This window comes from Aspergillus flavus, chromosome 1, assembly GCF_009017415.1.
Source record: "Aspergillus flavus chromosome 1, complete sequence".
Taxonomy (NCBI): domain Eukaryota; kingdom Fungi; phylum Ascomycota; class Eurotiomycetes; order Eurotiales; family Aspergillaceae; genus Aspergillus; species Aspergillus flavus.
The window spans coordinates 6102060-6123124 of record NC_092406.1 but is presented as its reverse complement, the minus strand read 5'-3'; the positions used below and the strand labels follow the sequence as shown (position 1 = coordinate 6123124).

Below are 21065 nucleotides of genomic sequence, written 5' to 3'. Positions count from 1 at the left end.
GCTCAACACCTTCTACCATGGGTTCAGCAGTATCCCACCCTTCTACTCCCTCCCCTCCCGCCAATGACCTCATTGTGGTAGGAAGCGGAGCAAGTGGAGTGGCAATTCTTCTTCAGTTGATCGAGCGAGTCAAGAACGGGAAAGCCCTTGGAGAAGTAATCTTCGTGGAAAAGAATGGCCTCCCCGGACCGGGTCTTCCATACTCATCGCAATGTGAGGGGACCATCCTCAACATGCACACCGACACGATGGGATTATATCACGACAAACCCCTCCATTTCAGTCAATGGCGCACAGACCAAGAAAGTGGGCCATTCCCGTCTCGGGCGAGATATGGCCAATATCTCCAGGAAACGTGGGGGCAGGCGTTGGAGGAAGCTCAACATATCGGACTCGGGGTTTCCGTGATTCAAGACGAGGCACACGACATTGATCGACAGGCTGACGGTACAATGACTTTGAGTCTTCGGAATGGCACGCAATTGACAGCGAAGTCTGTCGTCTTGGCGCTGGGGAACTTTACCTCGGTGTGCAATACTCATCTTATCAATTTACCCGGGTTCTTCCCCGGTCCGTGGCCGACATCGCAGCTCAAGACGATCCCGACTGATGCTTCTGTTCTTGTTGTCGGTTCACGATTGTCTGCTGTGGATGCGGCTATTTTCCTCTCGGAACATGGCCATCAGGGGCCCATTACCTTTATGTCGCGTAGCGGCAGTTTGCCCAAGGTTCAGGGAGACACGACGCCGTTTTCCCGACGCTATGTCTTGCATGATCTTGCAAAGCATATCGAAGAGAATTCTGATGAGAACTTGCTGCAAGTAACGAGCAGCTTGATGGAGGAGATCTTCCACGCTACCAACGGCGACTGGGGCTGGCTCCACAATGATGAATCTCCTGTGAAACAGCTGGAACACGACATCCAAGCTGCAAAGACCGGCAAGGTTGAATGGCAGAAAGTGCTGCGAGGCACAGCGCCTGTTATCGAGCGCTACTGGAACGGCCTACCTGCGAAAAGCCAGCAGCTTTTTATGGACAAGTTTTTCAGTCCCTGGATGAGGTACCGCCACGGAATGCCGATACAAAATGCCGAGAAAATACTCGGTCTTTTGAGGAAAGGACAGCTACAGGTAGTCCAAGGTGACAGAGTACAATGGGACGGTATCTATAAAGCACAGACCTCCATCGGACTTCTAGAAGCTCCCTATGTGATCGAGGCCACCGGACAAGAATGCCAACTCGACCGAATTGAATCACCGCTGATTCAATCCGCAGTGGAGAAGGGGCTCCTCAAACCTCACCCTGCCGGCGGCGTGGCCGTCGACTTTGACAGTCTGCGTGCATCAGAGGGCTTGCATGTCATCGGGTCTCTTACCAGAGGTACCCATTTCTACGTGAGTGCCATTGACCGCGTCGCTGCCCACGCGGCCCGGATCGCAGATGCCATAACGGACGAGCCCACCGCACGTCCCCTACACATTGCAATCTTCCTAGGAAGCGACCTCTTCTCGCACCTCATGGCCAGTACACTAGTACCCCAGCTCCTAGCCGCCGGTCACACGCCCTTCATCTTCCTCCCGGTACACAAAGCAAACCGCAAGACCACTCCGCCCTTCGAGCTCCGGGAACTGACATTCTTCGAGCGAGAGCTCTTGCAAAAACACGTCATCCCGTACTTCAAGAATGAGAAACCTAACGGTGCACCACACATGACAATCGAGCAGATGAAAGACGCTTATGGGATCCTCGTGCAGGAAGTCCCCAACGTCAATAGTGCGTCTTTTATCAATACTCTTCGAAAACACCATATCGACGTGGGGCTCTCGTTGCGCTGCTACCAGAGGTTCAAGACAGATATCATCCGCTACTTCGCCCGGCCCAAAAGACTGCTCAACCTACACCCGGGTGTTCTTCCCACTTACCGGGGAGTCATGACTACTGTCCGAGCTATGAAGAACAGAGAGAAATTCTTCGGGTACTCCCTCCATGACATCGACGAGGACTGGGACGCAGGTGATCTCATTGACGTTCGTCACCATCCTATTGACTACTCCAAGTCGATGTTGCATTTCATGAACGATGTTTATAAAATGGGGGCAAAGATGGCAGTTGATGTGTGTGATAATATCGCCCGAGGAAAGGAGCTATCCAATGTTCCGCAGAAGGCCGAGGAGAGTAACTATTATACTTTCCCGACAAAAGAGGATCTGGAGGGCTATCGTAAAGACGGAATTCGACTAGTTGACGCTGAGAGTATTGTCAATGTTATCGTGGAGTCGTTTGCACCACTAAAGAAGCAGGAGAAGTTCCGGGCGCACATTGATGAGGTCGTTCAGGAGTGGTATGATAAGAATAGGCCGTGAGTCGGGTATTGGCCTTTTGTTGGCATGTTGTTCGAATCGTGGAGTTTTGGTGTCTTTTGCTTTCGATTGACATCTGCTGGTTAGAGCGTGATGTGATTATTCTTCTAACATTAACGTATACGTGAGTAAATGACAACATTTCCCAGATTTCCATTCTTTCTTTGCGAGTAGAGCCAGTCTCCTTGAGACAATCAATACCCAATAACTTCCTTTCTAGGTTCATAATCTTAAATCCCGCCAAGGACTCTGCGAGCAGTTAGCTACCTTGTTAGACACAAATTACCACGACAATTAGAATCCACTAGTGATCGGCGATGATACGTTGATCCTAGAGTCCGAAAAGATGACACAAGGACATTCCGTGACTCGCAGTCCAAGGTAGAAAGAAGCCTATTGAGTACGTATACTCAATATCTAGTAAATCCAGCGAACGAGTTGAGCTGGTAATGGCACTATGAATCTAGATTGAACACGAAGAACCAAACCAAGTACATGAATAGTTGTCCTTGTATATCCTACCGTTCTTTGCTATGGTGGATCATTGGTATACTGATAGTAGTATAACCCATATCGCTTCAGTGATCGTTTGTACACTTCCTATGTACCAAGTCACACGAGGTGATGTATAGGCTAGTTTCGGCCTCCTTAGCGTCTGTAGGTGAATAACAGTTCACAACTTTCAGTTTTATTATGTCGGAAAGTCCCACGGAAAAGTTTTCGCAGGGAAACAATTTGCTGGTGAGAATCTTCCTGCAGGATGCGGATAGTCGGATAGTCGGATATTCCAAAAAGGGAACGATCGCTCTGCCGCGCTGGCGGAACGCTGGTCGAGCCCAGCATATCCGACTTGTTCGCATGAGAATTGCTCTAAAGGCCGGTCCGGCGGAAATCCAGATTAGGCCCGTCGATTGCCTGGCATAGTCAATGTGAATATAAAATTACTAACCTGGACTATATCATAGCACGGTAGTCACCCAAAATCAAGCCAAGTGGAACGAGCACTACTGAACACTGAAATACCTTCCTCAAAAAGTAAAAATGGCTCCCTCAGCAGAACCAGTATCCGGACAGAATAAACCATATCGCAGTGGCGATCCACGACTCGCCGTTGTGGACGAGGAAGCAGAGCAACCTCCCAAGTTTGACGACCCTTACCAGGAACGTCGGTACCTGAAACACCGTCTTGCCCTTGCCTTTCGAATCTTCGCCAAGCTTGACCTTTCAGAGGGAGTTGCAGGGCACATCACAGTCAGAGATCCTGTAGATCCCACCAGTTTCTGGGTCAATCCGTTTGGTGAGATCGAATCTATCTACTAGCCATTTCTACCTGACGGGCAAATGCTGATTGGGGCCTTAGGAATGCACTTTTCGTTGATTGAAGACGACGATCTAATTCGTGTCGACCACTCTGGCACTGTAGTCGAGGGAGGAAAAAATAAACGACTCAATTACGGTAGGTCTATTAGCTGACCCCGATCTGTTTCACTTTCCGGTAGAAGTAGACTGAAGGTATACTTGTTATCAAATTTCTGACATCACCAGCCGCTTACGCCATCCATGCGGAGATCCATAGAGCCCGACCCGACGTCTTATGTGCGGCGCACTCGCATAGCCTCTATGGAAGAGCTATATGTGCCACGGGAAAGACACTGGACATGCTAACGCAAGATTTCTGTGTATTTTGGAACGACCATGTGCTGTACTCCAACTTCGCTGGGCTCGTACTTGCTGCAGATGAGGGAAAGGCGATTGCTGCAGCCCTGGGAAATAAAAAGGCCGCATTGCTAGGCAATCATGGAATATTGACGGTGGGCCCTACCATCGAGGCTACAGTTGCCTGGTTTGTCTTATTAGAGAGATGCTGCCAAATCCAACTGGCGGCAGATGCAAGCGCCGCAGGCACTGGCAGGCCGCTGGTGACAATTGGGGAAGATGAGGCACGGGCCACATGGGAAGCAGTTGGCACCATAGGCAATGGCTATTTTCAAGGGCTACCGTTATTCCAGGTTGCTGAACGGGAGTTTGGGGAGAGGACTTTGCTGGGCAGGGGAATTGTACCATGGAACGCAGCCTGAGTGATTAGCTTTCAGACAGTTCTTTATTGAAATCATACTTGACTTATTATTTCCCTAGATCGCTCCTTTCCCTGTAAGATTATAGTACCTCATTCAAGGTATGATTACGAAAATTTCTAAGATAATTCCAATAGATGGCCTGACTAGTGTAGACCAGCTCGCTGAGTGCATAACGAAAGAACACACCGTCCATGACTGTTGGCAAATAATCTGTCCAAGTATGAATCTTCTCCCTTAATTTCCAGTGGCAATACTGGGCATCTCAAAATACCCGGTGACGGGATTCTAAGTAGATGGCGGTGTTTTCCTAATTCGGATATCCGCCGGATGAGCCCTATCTCCATCGACTTGCCTTGTTCATGGCGATTCTGCTGCTTTGGGGACCATCTATTGGTTACCCCGCAAAATTCAAAGGATTTTAGCTCGCAGTTCCAGTGTGGGGTTCTTTAGCAACAATGACAGTCTTGGGACCTCCTTGTCTACATAAGCGAGGATGGACACAAATAACGTGCCAGTGCAACTGGTCCGCTACCAGGCCATCACGACTATCTCTTTGGCACTTTCACAGTTACAAAATGTCTTCAGAAGCAAAAGGCTCCGCCATACACATGGAGTCGACTACTCCCGCTAATCTCGATATTGACGGGAAGGATGGAAATGGTGAGCTTGATACGCAGAGCGTTATTATTGACGAGGAAACCAACAAGCGATTACTACGAAAAATTGATATTCGCTTAATGCCTGTGGTAAGATTCCTCACTTGCCTTTTGCTATTTCCCCACACACCCCTACTCTCACTAGAAACCGTTCGGAATAGCTTACAATGGGCGGAAGATGTGCTTTACGTATGCGCTCCAATACTACGACAAGGCGCTCCTGAGCCAGGCCGCTATCTTCGGGCTTCGAGAAGATTTGGACCTTCAAAGCGGCTTGAGATACTCGTGGGTGTCTTTGATCTTTTATTTTGGCTACATGGCCGGCTGCTACCCGGTAAGTGTTGAACTTGGCCGAGCCTACCCAGCCAGACTTCTGATGTATCATGCCTCCACCGACTTCTAGATCACTTGGGTTTCCCAGAAAGTTACGGTGGCTCGAGTCTGTCCCATCATATGTATTCTGTGGTCATTGATAGTTCTCTGCACCCCCGCGTGTTCCACCTACACTGGCATCCTGATCAACCGTTTCATGCTGGGCGTGATCGAGAGCGGAGTATCACCAGCGTTCATGCTCTGCACGGGAGCGTGGTACACACATTCTGAGCAGGTGCTCCGTTCCTCACTCTGGTACTCATTTAGTGGGGGCTCAAATATCATATCACCGCTCATCAACTACGGTCTCGGCCACATAACCAGCGGCTCCTTGCATCCGTGGCAGTACATGTACCTAATTGCGGGGTTAGCCACTCTAGCATGGGCCATAGCACTTTTCTTCGTGTTCCCAGGGAGCCCTCAAACAGCCAAGGGATTCACAGCGGAGGAACGTATGTTGCTCCTCGAGAGAGTTCGTGCCAACAACGCCGGCGCAGAAAACCGGACATTCAAGTGGTACCAGATTTACGAGGCGCTTTGCTCATATCATTTCTGGTGTATATTTCTTCTGTCAACCTTGTCCAGCACTGGGAGTGGAGCGGTCACTACATTCGGGTCTATTATCTTTAACGGCATGGGGTTCTCCACGTTTGAGTCTCTATTGCTTAATATTCCAATTGGTGCTCTTGCTTTCATCTGTGTCTTGGGATCAGGGTATATTGGTCGGAAGTACCCCAACGCACGCCTCCACACAGTTTCAGCATCGTGTATTCCTGTTATCGTTGGTGGTTGCATGCTGTAAGTCCTATCAACGTGAACATCCTCACCCCCTCATTAGTTAAACTAGATTACCCCAGCTGACATTCCCGCTCTGCTTAGTTGGAGACTTCCATCCTCAAAAACCGCCGCCAGAATCATTGGTTTCTACCTGATCAATTTCTTTTCTGCAGCCTGGGTGCAATGTATTGCCATGGGTACCTCCAATGTAGCAGGATACACCAAAAAGGCCACTATGGCAGCCGGGACCTTCATGGGCTATTCACTAGGCAATATTATCGGACCCTTAACTTTCGACGCGTAAGCCATACAACATCAACTACCGATCCCAGCTAACGCTATATCTACAGAAGATACGCACCGCGGTATGACCCCGGGTTCGAGGCCCTGATCATCTGTTTCGCGATCGCTTTGGTCTTGTCTCAGGTGTTCCGGGCGCTCATGGCGCTGCAGAATCACAGGCGGGACCAAAGGTTTGGCCCTCCTACTGCGGAATGTGGATTGCAGGATCTTACAGATAAGGAGAACAAGTCGTTCAGGTATCCTCTTTGAGGGGAGCGGGTCGGTAATACTAGTGCTGCTGGTACCGGGGATTGGGACTATCTGGTTTGTTGGGTGTACCGATTATGCAGGATACGACACATGCCTGCAAAGTTGAGGCGTGTCAATATTGGAATTACACAGTGCATATTTAACTAGAAGCAGTAATTTAAGCAGATAGTCTATGTGTGAGAGCGAGTTTGTCTGTGACAAGGACTTCAGTCGACAAGACCTAGTAGATTGACACAGGCCAAGTTTATGGTGAAACATACGGACTAGGTGTACTCTAAGGTGCAGGATATTGTATCATGATCTTGCAACTACATTTACAAGATATTTGAACCTTCTGTAAGCATCACACCCTCCAACATTGACAAAATATGGGAGACTGTCGTGTCTCCACGGCATATGTGGGGAAGACCGGCATTGGGCACGGAATTATCCCGCCCCCTCGGCAATCAGATTATACACCCTGAGGTCTTCTTACCCACTTGTCCTTTCTCTGTACAAATCATGAGCGAACAGAATATACTCGACCTCAATGTCTAACAACGATACCTCCTTAACGTTCCTTCAAGTCAACCAAACTTGGTCTCCAGGACGACAGAGACTGAGACGCGGCTACCAGTCGTGCGACAACTGCCGGGAGAAAAAGAAGAAGTGCGAGCCATCTAACAACCAAGGATCTGCCTGTCTAAGGTGCGAACAAGAGCTGAGGGTATGCTCCACGACATATCAGAGAAAGAGGCGAAAACTCCGAACCTCAACATGCAGCATCCAGGATCGAGGTTCACGTCAGGGTAGAATCTACTAATTTGACCCCATTCTCATCCTGATTATCTGATCGATTGCCTAGAGACTACTCCACCTGGTAATGACGACCTGAGGCCATCCCCAAGATATGAACATGGTGTAACCCAGGGTGATTTGCCTGTTAGCCCTACCCAGTCATTCGTGGATAGGACGACTAGCAGAACGACAGACGCACAATTGCTCACCGTCCAGCCTCGCACAAAAAGTCGGATATTATCCACGCATCTCCTGGATGCATGTGGGACATTGGATCTACTGGCAGACACCGAGCAAGAAGAGAGCATCCGAGGAGCTCCGTTGACTCCTTCTGAGCAACATTCACAGCCAAATATGAGTATAAACGCGACGGAGGAACAGCTCAACGCTGAACCCAACTACCGGAATCCCCGAGAATGGAACGGGTTTATCCTGGTTAAGCGAGGCATTTTGCAAGGCGCAGAAGTAGTGCATTACCTCGATTTCTATTTCAAGCATCTGTGGCCCCTGTTTCCCGTTGTCCCAGAGTATTTCGCGAATCGGGACCGTTACATTTCTATGGCACGAGAAGAGCCAGTGTTGGTAATCAGCCTGGTCGCGCTGGCTTCAAGATATCACCCTTTGCAGGGCCCCAACGGCGAACTCCGATCGGAACGAGTCCATTGGCGGGCTTGGTCACTCGTACAGAAGCTCTTTCAATCGGCCATGTGGGGCTCGACTGCGATGCGGAAACCGGGTGCCATCGCAGCTCTGCTCCTTTTCATAGAATGGCATTGCCGGTCAATTAATTGCGAGGATTTTGATACTGGCCTGGACGCCACGAGTCTTTTCGTATCTCCAAACCAGCCATCCGGTGCTCAATATAATACTCAACCGACCCATGAGATTGGCCTTGATTGCTCCGTCAATAGTCATACAAATGTAGAAGGTCTTCCTGCGCGGCTAAACATAGTTGCACCAGCATACAGAAGCCACATGATGTCCTGGTATGGCAGGACTCTCACATAGATAACTGCGGGAGTGGTCACTGACTTCTGTGATAGGACTCTGCTTTCCACTGCGATTTCCCTTGCTCAAGAGATAGGCTGCTTTAGTCAAGATGCTCTGACCAACACGACATTGGCAAGACGGGGAGCTGTGTCTGGCTCTGTACGATTAGAATGGAATCGGACTCTATGCACATTCATCCACCTGACCGATCAAAACCTGTCACTTCGACTGAGACTAGAACCGCAGTTGCCAGGTAGCCGCTGCGGCAATATGGTTGATCAACTTCACCAGTGCTTCAGCCTTGATAGCTTCTGGGAAAGTGCAATTGATCTAGCCGCTCACACAGATAAGGCACGGGAACTATTATGCAGTTGGAGGAGTGGTGAGCTTGGCGTTCAGTCTGCTCCACTGACTGCTTCATGGGAGAGGTTCAGAAGAGGTCTCGATCGGTGGAAGAAGCAACATGCTCCCATAAGCAGCGGTACGTTGATCCAGCCTTCTTAATCCCATGTGGAATGTTTGCTCATTATAATCCAGAGCGGGATCTATCATTGCCCAGAGTGTGTCTCAGTCTAGAGTATTTTTACATCCGACTCTGTGGTCTTAGTCCAGCAGCGCATGTCTTTGAGAGTTCATCTGGCGACGATCAAAGAGATCCCAATATGTCGATACTGTCACAACTTGCTGATGATGCCGTTCAGACGTCGATTGATTTGCTGAAGTGTGTGACCCACGATCTTACTCCGTCAACTTTGTTCAAGTACGTCGGTGTCAGGTATTGGTTGTACATCGTCTGTGCCTCATTATTTCTTCTGAAGGTACGCACCGTCCCTGTCAAACCACCAATGCACCCGCATAATAATCACATTGGCATAGGCAACGCTCAGAGTGGAGGAGCGACTGGAAGATAGCCATCCACACATCCTACTGATACGTCAAGCTGTGCGTGCAATCAAGCAGAATGCTCCCGACGACATCCATATGTCCCAGCGTTATGCAACTCTGCTTGATATCTATGTTAACGCCGCTCTACGATCTCCACCATCCGCGGTCATATCGGAAGACATTTTCCGCTGGGAGCATGACGACTCCAGCACCTCGAACTGTGGCCCTATTCAAGGCTATACACTCGATCAGGGGAACAACGTAATGTTTGACTCTAGTTTCTGCAACTACCTGCCGGATATGGTGGGCCTAGACGACATATTCAGTTGGCTTCCCCCCGGGAGCGACTGATAACAAACGTTAAAGATAAAAACCCTCATAAATCTCGCAAAGCACTGCTGGCGGCGTGGGTGATCCATCCAACGGATACATCAGAGCAATGCATGACCTGGAGTCAACACTACTATCGGCAAAACCCCTTAAACCTGTAAATCCTGTCCCTCGCGCGCTGCAATTACCTTACTACAAATGGCGTTAATCTTCATATACTTATCGAAATTATCCACACCGATAATGAATGGATTCGGGGTACGCTGGGTGCGATGCGCCAGTATATCAGCATGGAACAGAGCGTGATCGGCGACTTGGTGATTGGAAAGAAGGACGTCAACCCCTCTGCCTTGGCAGATATCTGCGAACTTATACTGAGATCGGATCTTTTGTTCCCGAGATGCTGCGTCTGCTGGCGTACCCGTGCCACCAGATAGCCCAGCCATGTGCTGTCTGCCTTGATCAGAGACGGGAAAAATCAGCGATAAACACCCAGGGGTATGTCCTGGCGTGAGAACGATATGGAAGTCCACTCCTCCAACGCTGAGATTATCTCCATCCGCCAATATTCTGTCTTTTGTGGGAACTGGCGGGGTGGCATTCTTTCCCATTGCAGCCATGCTTTTCCAGGCCAACTCTGAAGCGTACACGGCGGGCTTGAACGTATCTTGTAGATATTTTGCGCCCCCGTAGTGATCGGCGTGCTCGTGCGTGATAATCACGTGTTTGATTTCACTCCCATTGAGTCCGAAGGATTGCAGTCCGGGCAATAGGATTGCCTTAATCTCATCCTCGTTGTCGAGGGTATCGATCAGGACGATCCCCTCAGTCGTGTTGTAAGCCCAGGCGGAGACACCGCTGTGGCCAACGAAGAATAGACCCTCAAATGGCGAGAAAGGTTGCACATACCCAGAAGGCCATGTGAAAAGAGGTGGATAGAGTTGCTGGGTAATGCATTGGTCTTGGAAGTATTGGTGGATGGAGCCGTCCACGGCCTGCGCTGCCGCTTCATTCAGGTACCGGGTGACATTCTCAGTCTGCTCGTTGGGGAACCTGGGGGGCTTGAAGAATTGATTCAAAGGTGTAAGTTGGCCCAGGGCTCGAGATAGCCACAGACTCGCAAGGGTAATGATGACAGTGAGGGTGTTCATTGTAGATGGCACCTGGATATTTGTCTTTGGTATGTAGCATCGATCCCAGTTTATAGTGAGAAATCAATCCTGTCTTTATCATTCATTTCCGATACTAAACAAGTATTATGATAAAGTAGCCATCGGAGAAATGATTGAAATGACGGCTCTTCTCCCTGTCGGATATTGACAATCGGGTATAGCTTGTCGGAGCGGATAGAACTGCTTGCGCCGCGCAACCTGCCGACTTCACGTCAAGGGAGAGGGAAAATGTGGGTAGAAAGGGGTGAAGTCACTCTAATGAGAGAATACTTTTCAATTGTGAAGAGGAACCCGTGTGAATGAGAAAGGACAGCTTCCATTCATCAGAAAGAGGGGAATTATTATCGGATTCTACATGGCTCAGTCTCATAGCCATCCCTCGGCCATCTCAATGGCTCCTCCTCCACTACTACTCCACCACCAGATGTCCCTCCAGGTTGTGATTATACTGATGCCAGATGACTGAAGATCAATGGTTTCAACCTTGTAGATGATGACGGAGACAGTCTTTACGCAGAGAGACGCACAATGAAAGATTTAGAAGTCGCCCACATATTCCCCCATGCTCTAATGTCACTCAACAAGGGTGAACAGATGATGGTACGTACGATTCTTAATGCCCACCTTTAGGCCCTCACTTACACAGTACATTCTATCTAGCCCCAGGGCAAGCAGTTGGCACACAAGCTATCGAACATGTTCGACCCATTCCCCGCATTAGCGGATGGGACATTGACCGACCATTCAATGCCCTCACATTGACTAAGGATGCCCATACAATGTTTGGTAATTTCGAAATAGCATTTGAGCATCTAGGCGGGCACACCTACAAAATTGACTATGTCAATCCACAGGAATTGTTATCCCTACTTGACCTTCCTGTTACGCGGACACTTTTTATTACACCGGATCGAAGTGTAGACCCCCCTTCAGTGGAACTTTTGAAACTGCACTATGCTATTGCCAGAATCACGCATATGAGAGGAGCTGGCGAATATATTGACAATATTCTCCGAAGAATAGATCAGACAGACGAACGCCAGCTCAGCGCCAACGGATCTACCCCCATCGACCACTATATACGGCTGAAGCCCGGTTTTGGCGAGGAGTTATCCGTACATTAGGTATGGACGGAAGTGTGTTTTCCCCATCTTTTTTACTCTGACCTGCTCCATACTAATCTGGTCCCTACATGACTGGGTAAGTTTACTTCCTCTCATCTTACCATCACGAGGTTAAAAGCTAACCAAACCAGCTACGGAACAGGCACAGAATGCAAGGAAGATAGCACTGACACGATCGCAGCCCAGAAATACTTCAACACGACGGGGCGACCTACTCGGTTTAACATCCAGCGAGGGTGGGGAAGTATGGCAAGTCGAGAGTATCGATGCTGTAGGGATAGGATGCATCGGAGATCACGGGAGTAGTCTCTGCCCTAACATTCCAGTGGTTACATTCCGGTGGAGCTTAAGAGGACCTCAGTGCAACCTTTCGATGGAGAACGTCGGAACTGATTCCCGGAATCTTGTATATATTGTGTACCTTTTATTAGTTATTTTGGGTACACGTGCTCTTTATGTAGGTTGTCGCTTGCCAATTCTAAATTTTAGTTGGAGTGGATGATCTCGACTTGTAGTTTTATGACGTGATTTGCTGGAATGTAACATGTATTAATTCTAGAATGAATGCCGATATCACGGACATTCCGCTTTAGATTGAGATTAAAATTCTGCACGATCTTAAGTTTTAAACTAGTGTCATATCTTATTATGTTTGTCATCACTATTCTAGACATTATCTGTATACAAAGGAAACAACATGTACAAAAACTAAAGGCTATGTATGGGACAAGAAAAGAAAAGAACCCTTACTCAAACGCAAGAGGCAAGCAACAAACATAAAAAAAAAAAGAAAAGAAAAAGAAAAATAAAGAAAAGGAAAAAAAAAAAAAGTAATCCCGGAAAAGAGACTCTCATCTCAGCCAGCTACCCCAGCCCTAACACTTGTAATCAATGTACCACCCAGTCTCCGCCCCCTGTTCCAAGAAAACCTCACTTTCCTTGTCCAACCGAGACCGAAGAACAATCTCCTCAGCACACTGCACAGTCCCCACGGTATGCAAATGGGGACCCTCAACACCCGGCCAATTGGTAAAGTCCGCCGCGCCAATACTCTCCCCCTCGACTTGATCCCCCTGCCACACTCTCACCAGCGCATTATTGCCGGCCTTGAAGTTGCGCTCGGCGGGCACACCCCAATTCAGCGTGCAGGTCTTAGCTCCCTGGGGCACGGAGAACGTCATCGTCTGGTCCCATTCGGCGGTGGCGGATTTGGAGACGTTAAGGTTTGGGGTGGAGATCGGGTCCGAGGAGGGGAGGAGGTAGGTTTGCATCTTGGGCTGGTAGATTTTGCCCGGCGTGCAGGTTGGGGTGTCATTGTCTGGACAGCCGTCATCGAGATCGCATGGGTCGACGGAGCAGCAGCCGCGGAAGTTGTTTTTGTAGCAGCGATAGAAGGACTTTCCGGTAGGGCACTGGGTGTCGTCGCGGGTGGTGAGGGGGAAGGAATATGAGGTGGTTGGGAGGGCGGTGGTTAGGCTCAGGAGGGCGGCCAGGGTGGCGCCCAGCGTGATTTTATGGAAATGCATTGTGATTAATCGATTGTAATTAAATTGAAGTGTGTGGAATTATAATGTATTAACAAGTATGGTGGTTGTAGAAAATGGATTGGTGACCGTGTGTGGATGGTCTATGTGGTGGTGATGCGGTTGAGTCAATGGATGTGAGGATGGAGAGAATAATTCCCCTGAACGGCAGATCAGGACGATATATTTATATTCCAGGATCAGAGATTAGATTAATTAATGGCGCAGTGGATCTGAAGGAATCATCGGGCCAGGAAAAAAAGAATAATTCCAAAAACGAACACAAAGGGCCAAAAGTCTAAAGATAGACGAGGCGCAAGGGATCCTGATTCATAAACCCTTAAACCCTTCCCGAAACTCACCGTGAGCCGAAGGAATCTGGGGAAGGCTCGGAAAAGGGTCGAGTTAAGGTGAGGCTGATCGTCGGGTTGGCATCTTCACCATTGGATCTTTGCCTCCGATTCTGTGGATCCGCCAAGTCAACTAACGACTGGCGGTCTAGGGCTGTGCACAAGTCACACAATGCATGGTTCTGCGCCTTCTGCATTTTGGACCAATATGACATTGGGGCGTACACAAGCTACTGGGTTGATGGCAGACGCTGTGTGATGCTGCATTGTGACCTTGTTGGCCCGATCTCGGGTCCCCACTGCATCCAGCTTGTCTGCCTCTTAGTCCCACGGTGAGATGCATTAGCCATACTCTCTTTATTGGTCCGTTCGGTAATGGAAGCACAGAAGAACCACTGCCACCGCCATAATTCCCTGCCACCATGGTTTCACTCTAGATCGCGGTCATCAGGTCTGAAAGCACAAAGAACCGGGATAATAGTTCTGACGGTAGGTTTGGCTTGGTAGATCCCTGCGGCCGTTGCATTATTACTATCTTTAGTCTGACAGCAAGCTTGGGACATATACGAAGCGTGACATGGCCGAGTCAGGAGTAACTACATGGCTGTGCATTGAGCCCGCCTATCAACGGCGGCTGACATCGCCTGTAGCGTGTAGGGCTCGGCAGTCGGCCTGATCACTGCAGATACGATCTCTAGTGGGTCTGACCACGTCCATATCGACTTCAGATGCACCCTTGTCTGAGATCAAGAACAAAGAGTTCAAGGTCTTGAGAACAGTATTCCGTCTAATTTTGGCATTCACCAGGAATGTAACCATACTGCGCCGGTGAAGATTCTACGAGCTCTCCAGGCGTGCCAAACCAAAAACATAGTCAATGACCATCGGTGAATATTCGGGATGTTGGTCTTGGCCGTTGGGGGCGATATTTGTGTAGGAAAGGAAAGGTTTGCGTCCTTATGGATCATAAGTACATCAAGCTAATATTTTCTAGTCGTATCTCACTGCCATTAAGAGTCGTAATTATATTAAGCACAAGTAAATGAAACAGGAAATGTATCGCATCTATTCCTCCGGCCGCCCAATGTCAATCGCAAACCGCTTCCCTTCCCACCATCCCAGACCAAACACTACTCCATTGAAAACGCCCCGTTTCACCAACTCGGTATCGTCGCACCATTCTGATCCAGGCGGGATCATGTCCGGCTTCAGCATTTCAGAGCCAGCCAACAACGTCGCAGCCCCAGCGATGCTACATGGGTTCACCGGAATCACCTCCGTTCGACGCCCCAAGTAGAACGCCACCATAATACAAAGAGCCATAGCGGCCAGAAACCCTTCCAGGATCCGGGTAGAAACAGCACTCTGCTTGAGACGGACACGCGTAGGATCGACAACCGTCCCCTGGTATTTTGTCTCCTGTTCTAGTGGCAGTCGAGAGTTTCCGTTCATGCTCTGAGCCATAAGTACGCGATAAAGATGCTGTGTGGCATTGATCACCACGGGTACCCGATCCGCCTGTTCGAGATCCGTAACTGTCAATGTCTCCTGGTCTTGCATCATCGCGATAAAGACGTTGTCGAATCCATCGTACGCAGTGACGGTATTGCTCGTAGGTAAGAACGAATCAAAATCTAGCTGTGAGGCAAGGCTGTCTGCGAACCGCCGACTTGAGGATTCGTCTGGCTTGGCAGACTGGATCTTGAATCCCGGAACAGTGAATGTTGTATCTACATCGATTTCATCAACGTACGGGAAACATGTAAACCCACGAATGCCGTCGGTGTCGGTCGAATTGGGGTTGCTCACGACCCCATATACCCCCACCATCTTTGGGCACTCCGGCATTTCATTTATTATATCAGTAACCTGAAACGTGCCAAAGGCAGTGCCGTTGTAGGTCGTCCCATTCAGTGGTAGAGTCATGCTGTACCACTTAATAGTCTTGTTGTCGACTTTCCGGCTACTAGTATCACAGTCACCTCCGAGAGACAAAGACACTGACATGGAGGAACCAAAGCCCTTGTATACAGTGGTTTCTAAAATCTGACTCGCCTCAAGGACTGTACAATTGAGGCCAGCACGAAGACCAGGATAGGTCAGTTCAAAGATGCTGTCAGCCGTAGAGCTCTGGTTTGTGGGCTTATACGTAGTGTTTTCTTTCACATCCATGAGCGTGCCTTCCTTCAGAGCCGGAAGTACTACCTCATCATACGTCCAATCTGGATATGAAAGATTGGTCCCCACGACAAGAGCACCGGTAAGGCCTATCCCTTTCTGTCCCGAGTGGTAAGCTTGAGGCTCCACGGTCGAGTTGAACGAGTCGTTTCTCAAGATAGACACTGCTCGCACATAGCTAGCAGCTTCGGTAGAATACAACCCGCTCGCGGCGATTGTCAAACAAGGTGCCAGGATCATAGTCAATGCAGTAGTAAAAATTGCATACTTTCTTTTGATGAGTGCGCTCCAAAGAGCATGCATGGTGAGTTTCGACAGGTAATTGTCCATCAAGCTTTCCTGTGCGGTCAATCCTCCTCGTCTCAACTCCAGGTATGGCTGAATGACCTGAGTAGAGAAGTGGCTGCATTCGAAAAGAGCCTGTATCAAGAGCATGATAAACGCAGGGATATATACCCAGGTGTAGCGAATATAACCATCGGATGTGATATCAGCCAAGCCATTTCGTTTCTGAGAGATCTGGTAGGTGGTCTCAAGGCCCACAATGACAAGAAGAGGGACAGCTAAAGTAAGAATTCGCCAACCCAGCGACATTGCGAGAGGTTTCCACCAGGATATCTGGCTGGACGCTTCGGCAACCCGCAAGTCCTCTTTGGCATCATGCTTCGTGATGATACTGAAACTTCGTTGTCCGTCAATACTGGCGATCTCTGAGGCGAATAGGCCGCCAGCCAGAGATGATTTCAGATCCTTTCTATTCTTGATGCCGGCAAGGCGATTAGATAAGTCGGGGCTTCGTGCCAATATCGTTGCCATGCCAGAGATCGTGCCAGGGTCTCGAGGGGTGCATTTGGCCGGTCTCCACACGCACATCGCCCCTGCCACCAAAACCAAAAGCGCCACCGCGGCTTCCATGAGTCGAACTGACAATTCTCTCACAAGTAGCTTTTCTGTGGATGCCGAGTATACGCCATTGAATGGCTTGTTCGCAGAGGTCATGAGGTACTGCCTTGCTACCTGTGCAGTAATTGCATTGTAAACCGGACGAGAAATAGCCTCCAAGTTCGCCGCATCCAATAAGGGCTCTAAATTGTCCGCGGATGAAACAGTGGCAATCCGATAAAAGGAATCGAGATAGCTATTATTCGGGTCGGCTAAGTTGGCAGAGAGGCCATGATTTAGTTGGATAAGTGTGCCCACAGAGCTATCTGCAATTGTTAGTGTAGAAAGTAACCCAGAGACGATATCGACCGCTGTTACACCCGGAATTGTGTAGTTAGACGTATCCACCTTGTCAGTGGAGTTGATTTCTGCGACACTTTGGTTGCTTTTAAACAACGAAACCAAGGTTGGTGATATCGTGTACGTAGGCTCACAAACAAGGGACTGGACCTGTGCACTGTCATTCAGCCAGTGGGCAGCAGCGAAAATCACTCGGTCGGTGTTCGTGTCATCATTGGAACTGGCACACCTCTCCGAGAAGACGTTCGCATGCCATCCACCCACAGCAGAAGTGCTTCTTCTGAATGCGTTGAACTGGTACCGTGAGCATTCCGGGGTGCTTAAAGTCAGGTTGAACTGTGTTTGTTCACAATGCTGGGTTTCGCATCCCTGAGTCCAGTTTTTGACGGTTGCTACTTCACAGCTTAGATCGGTGGAGAACGTATCCACGGTGCCTGAGAGAATCGTGTTCGAATCTAAATTGAAATTAGATCTGCGACCATCCTAGGCAAGATGTCTTGACCTACCTGATGGCGTATCGGATCCGTGGAAAGGGCTGAACGCATATTTGTCCGTGGTTCCAGCGGGATAGGGAAGATCGAGAAATTTATTGCCGACAACAATCAGCGCAGCATTGCTGTCAATGTTCGCACTGTTATAGCCCGTGCCGCTAAATGTCGCTTCCGCTGTTAATGTGGTGGGGACATTGCTGACATGGACATTTTGAAGCATGAACAGGCCTGTCGAAGCGACCGTCAGTAGTTTCAAAAGCAAGGTTCCGAGGACTGCGATGGCAACGACCCAGTGACAGTGTTTCAAGGCCCTGAACAAAGTGACTACGTTCCAGTCCGAAACATAATCGAGTAGCAAACTCTGTGATGCCGGTCTTGGGGTTTGGCCCATGAGTTTCCATGGCATGAGTTGCTTCGTGCGGTATTCCACTTGCCCCCAGACTCCGGCCACGATAATCAGTACTTGCAAATGTCAGCATTGTTCCCCTCGCATTCGTAAGAACAATAGCCTACCAGCAGTTGGACCGTACGTCCATAGATAACGGAACTTTGCATCACTCGCACTTATGCCATTGTTTTTGATTGACACGCTATAAAGCACTTGAACCACTATCAGGATGGCAATAAAGAGCGTCGCAAATGCAACGAAGACCCACGGGCGGAGGACTGTTGGGGTCCACAGCTGGGATGAGCTGCCACCGTTGTAATCTTTCCCATGCTGATTGGCCGTTAGAATTTCATTTTCTCGTTCAGAGTCTGTATTCCTGTGTTCCTCGGACTGCACTTGAACCAACGTATGATTTTTTGAGCTTGGATTCAACCGCCTGGCGAGCCTCTCGCCTATGGAATTTTTAAATTCCAGCATTGCGTCCGCGACGGTTCAGTCCTCGGAAGACATGCATTCGCACGAGTATTTATGTACTAGTCGTCAGAGCCTCAGAGGCACAGCGACAAGACGAAGAGGGCGGGGCTTGAGGTTAAAATAAAAATCGCGAGGCTGAGTTTTGCAAGGCTACGGACATTCTTGCCCATCAATGCGAGCCGTGCACTCCAAGTGACCAACGACGTGCGACCGCATTGGTCCTTTCGTTTAGGCATTTCCCGTGTTTGTGGGCCGTTGGGGGCCATTTGGCAGCAAGGATTACACGACCATGTCAATCCTTTCTCTCTTCAGCCTCTCGAGCTCGTCAGAAATTTGATGTGCATTCATGATGCCGTTTATAGAACGGACCAGCCTTTTCTGCGGAAATGCGGGAGGTTCCGTCTGGAGACACTCGCACATCAACCGTTATCTAAAATCTTTAGCGTTGTTCTCGCCGGCATATGGTCGGCACTTACTATTTCAATTCCGCTGATCATGTAATCCTCAGCAGGAGTAGGTATGATAATAAAGCAGAGTAAACCTTCGTTTCATCATATTTAAAAAAGAAGACGGATATGACATGAAGTACGGAGTACGGAGTACAGAGTAGGATAGAATGGAAAGAGATGGAGAGAAGGGGCAGAATGAGTGACCGCCCAGTACTCCGTACATGTCAGGATATATATATATCCGAGCAACCACTGACGCTTAGCATATCCCCACAACCAAAAATATTTGTGGAGAACAAACTTAACCTTGTCTTAAAATATACCCTGGATGATAGCACCCATCTACAGGGTTCTTAAATCCCAGTATACAAAGACCTCTCAAACAGATCATGTGTTCGACGCGCCAAGAAACGGGATAAAAAGACTTGGGATCTGGAAAAACCCGGATAAAATTCGCGAACGAATGAGATCAGATGTAACATCTATCCATCCATATATATACACTCCTCCGATTGACAAGCTATATATATATACATGTTTATGCGTATTTACAAATCATTCGCTATAATCTATAATAGCTACTAAGCGCACCGAATCCGTGTTAAGCGAACCGCCAATGCCGTCCACCGAGGCCTCCGACTGGGTATACGCGTTGGTCACCGTCGACGCGCCAGAGGTGATCGTTGAGCAGGTCTCCCCGTTGTGGTTACAGATCTTCATGCCCTGAACGGTCTGTCCAGCCGCCTGCGCCTGAATAGCCGAGACATCCCATCCGGACCAACCATCGTTGATTGTGCTTCCGAAGTCGAACTCTCCCCAGGTGCACGAGTATCCGCCGTAATCATCCGTAGGGAGAGAAGACCCTTTCGCCGCACCCCAACCTCCCTGCGAGTCTTCATCGAAGGCGACATACTTCGTTTCGCCGGCGCCCAAGGTCAAGTTCAGAGCCGAATGACCGTACCAACCGTCCATCTTGCCATCGGGGCCGATCTTGTTCCAGAAAACGATGGTCCAGTCCTCGGTGTTGCTGCCGGTAAACTGGACGACATATCTGTATTGGTATGCGGTACTGGCGCTGACTTCGATGATGTTGCTTCCCCAGGGGCTACCAACGTTACCGCTGTATTCAATACCGCTGCCACTGGAGTTGGTGCGCGTTCCGAATCCACTAGTGGAGAACTCTCCACTGGAGGGAGTGGATGTCCAGCTGGTGGATCCTCCTGAGACGGTGGTGCTAGCCGCTGGGGTGCTGGTTGGTGCGGTGCTCTCGGCACTGGGGGTAAGAGAAGGTGCGGCGACGGAGACTCCAATGCTGGCACCGAGATCAATGCTAATTACATCTTCGTGGGTCTCGGCGGGGGTGATTTCGGCTGGTGCTGCCGCGACGGTGGTGGTGGTGGTGGTGCTGCTGCTGCTGCTGGAGGACGGAGCAGGGGCTTCGGCCACGGGCTGGCCGGTAATAGTCGTAGTGACGGTGACGACTTCCAGGTCGACGACGGTCTTAACTTCCAAATCTCTGGCTTTCAGATCCGCCTCAGGGCCTTGCAGATCCGGATGAGCGGGATTATGCTTGTGCCGACGCTGGTGGCCATGGAGGCGAGCCAGGCCTAAGTCGGCGATGGCAACGAACAAAAGGAATGACTTCCACTGCATGGTGGATGTTAACGAAATAAGGAGCGTGAGTAGTCCAGCTAAAAAGGAGCGAAAAGTATCCAAGCTAAACGTTCAAGAGTCTAGGGGCGAGCGCGTTGCACGGCGTATATAACGCCGCCGGTCGACGGACAACTCCCCCAGTTTTCCGTACTAAGTGGAGTCCGTGAAATCAATCGTCAGCAACTAGACCCAATATCCATGATGAGATGAGGGCCAAGATTTGTCGCTGCGTTTCGAATCACAC

The 21065-nt window shown here is 49.5% G+C and overlaps 9 protein-coding genes across 9 annotated transcripts; 5 read left to right on the top strand and 4 right to left on the bottom strand.

Annotated features, from left to right (window-relative positions):
* Nucleotides 1–17: 17 nt before the first annotated feature.
* On the top strand, nucleotides 18–2363 carry F9C07_11306 (FAD-NAD(P)-binding-domain-containing protein; the record flags this gene model as incomplete). Its single annotated transcript, XM_041284066.1, has 1 exon — nucleotides 18–2363. One exon carries the CDS (start codon nucleotides 18–20, stop codon nucleotides 2361–2363), a length of 2346 nt encoding a protein of 781 aa, XP_041139886.1.
* A 690-nt stretch (nucleotides 2364–3053) lies between these two features.
* F9C07_11305 (uncharacterized protein) lies at nucleotides 3054–3284 on the top strand (the record flags this gene model as incomplete). The annotated part of the gene is made up of 1 exon (XM_071507597.1): nucleotides 3054–3284. The coding sequence occupies one exon, from the start codon at nucleotides 3054–3056 to the stop codon at nucleotides 3282–3284; it is 231 nt and encodes a 76-aa protein (XP_071366128.1).
* Nucleotides 3285–3401: 117 nt separating this feature from the next.
* F9C07_2200379 (uncharacterized protein) lies at nucleotides 3402–6795 on the top strand (the record flags this gene model as incomplete). The annotated part of the gene is made up of 11 exons (XM_071509477.1): nucleotides 3402–3657; nucleotides 3721–3816; nucleotides 3873–4406; nucleotides 4497–4536; nucleotides 4684–4793; nucleotides 4861–4879; nucleotides 5007–5184; nucleotides 5240–5383; nucleotides 5498–6264; nucleotides 6346–6543; nucleotides 6594–6795. The coding sequence occupies 11 exons, from the start codon at nucleotides 3402–3404 to the stop codon at nucleotides 6793–6795; spliced, it is 2544 nt and encodes an 847-aa protein (XP_071366127.1).
* Nucleotides 6796–7926: 1131 nt separating this feature from the next.
* F9C07_2058221 (uncharacterized protein) lies at nucleotides 7927–9798 on the top strand (the record flags this gene model as incomplete). Its single annotated transcript, XM_071508609.1, has 4 exons — nucleotides 7927–8558; nucleotides 8616–9043; nucleotides 9139–9380; nucleotides 9439–9798. The coding sequence occupies 4 exons, from the start codon at nucleotides 7927–7929 to the stop codon at nucleotides 9796–9798; spliced, it is 1662 nt and encodes a 553-aa protein (XP_071366126.1).
* A 128-nt stretch (nucleotides 9799–9926) lies between these two features.
* On the bottom strand, nucleotides 9927–10928 carry F9C07_11301 (beta-lactamase-like protein; the record flags this gene model as incomplete). The annotated part of the gene is made up of 1 exon (XM_041284196.1): nucleotides 9927–10928. The coding sequence occupies one exon, from the start codon at nucleotides 10926–10928 to the stop codon at nucleotides 9927–9929; it is 1002 nt and encodes a 333-aa protein (XP_041139889.1).
* A 549-nt stretch (nucleotides 10929–11477) lies between these two features.
* F9C07_2102959 (uncharacterized protein) lies at nucleotides 11478–12073 on the top strand (the record flags this gene model as incomplete). The annotated part of the gene is made up of 2 exons (XM_041284195.1): nucleotides 11478–11553; nucleotides 11610–12073. The coding sequence occupies 2 exons, from the start codon at nucleotides 11478–11480 to the stop codon at nucleotides 12071–12073; spliced, it is 540 nt and encodes a 179-aa protein (XP_041139890.1).
* An 875-nt stretch (nucleotides 12074–12948) lies between these two features.
* Nucleotides 12949–13599, bottom strand: F9C07_11300 (uncharacterized protein; the record flags this gene model as incomplete). The annotated part of the gene is made up of 1 exon (XM_041284197.1): nucleotides 12949–13599. One exon carries the CDS (start codon nucleotides 13597–13599, stop codon nucleotides 12949–12951), a length of 651 nt encoding a protein of 216 aa, XP_041139891.1.
* A 1289-nt stretch (nucleotides 13600–14888) lies between these two features.
* F9C07_1170371 (uncharacterized protein) lies at nucleotides 14889–19245 on the bottom strand. Its single transcript, XM_041288547.2, has 4 exons — nucleotides 19196–19245; nucleotides 18371–19149; nucleotides 17873–18319; nucleotides 14889–17821 (listed from the first exon to the last, which is right to left on the bottom strand). The coding sequence occupies exons 2-4, from the start codon at nucleotides 18720–18722 to the stop codon at nucleotides 15012–15014; spliced, it is 3609 nt and encodes a 1202-aa protein (XP_041139892.1). The 5' UTR covers nucleotides 18723–19149; nucleotides 19196–19245; the 3' UTR covers nucleotides 14889–15011.
* Nucleotides 19246–19723: 478 nt separating this feature from the next.
* Nucleotides 19724–20821, bottom strand: F9C07_11298 (uncharacterized protein; the record flags this gene model as incomplete). The annotated part of the gene is made up of 1 exon (XM_071507595.1): nucleotides 19724–20821. One exon carries the CDS (start codon nucleotides 20819–20821, stop codon nucleotides 19724–19726), a length of 1098 nt encoding a protein of 365 aa, XP_071366125.1.
* Nucleotides 20822–21065: the final 244 nt, after the last annotated feature.

What these genes read in the sequence shown, in the direction of transcription:
- F9C07_1170371 (XM_041288547.2), bottom strand. Translation starts at nt 18,722, where the DNA reads ATGCTGGAATTTAAAAATTCCATAGGCGAGAGGCTCGCCAGGCGGTTG. An exon ending in GACGTACGGTCCAACTGCTG is followed by an intron (nt 18,320 to 18,370) that starts GTAGGCTATTGT and finishes GACATTTGCAAG; the next exon opens with TACTGATTATCGTGGCCGGA. An exon ending in CGGATCCGATACGCCATCAG is followed by an intron (nt 17,822 to 17,872) that starts GTAGGTCAAGAC and finishes ATTTCAATTTAG; the next exon opens with ATTCGAACACGATTCTCTCA.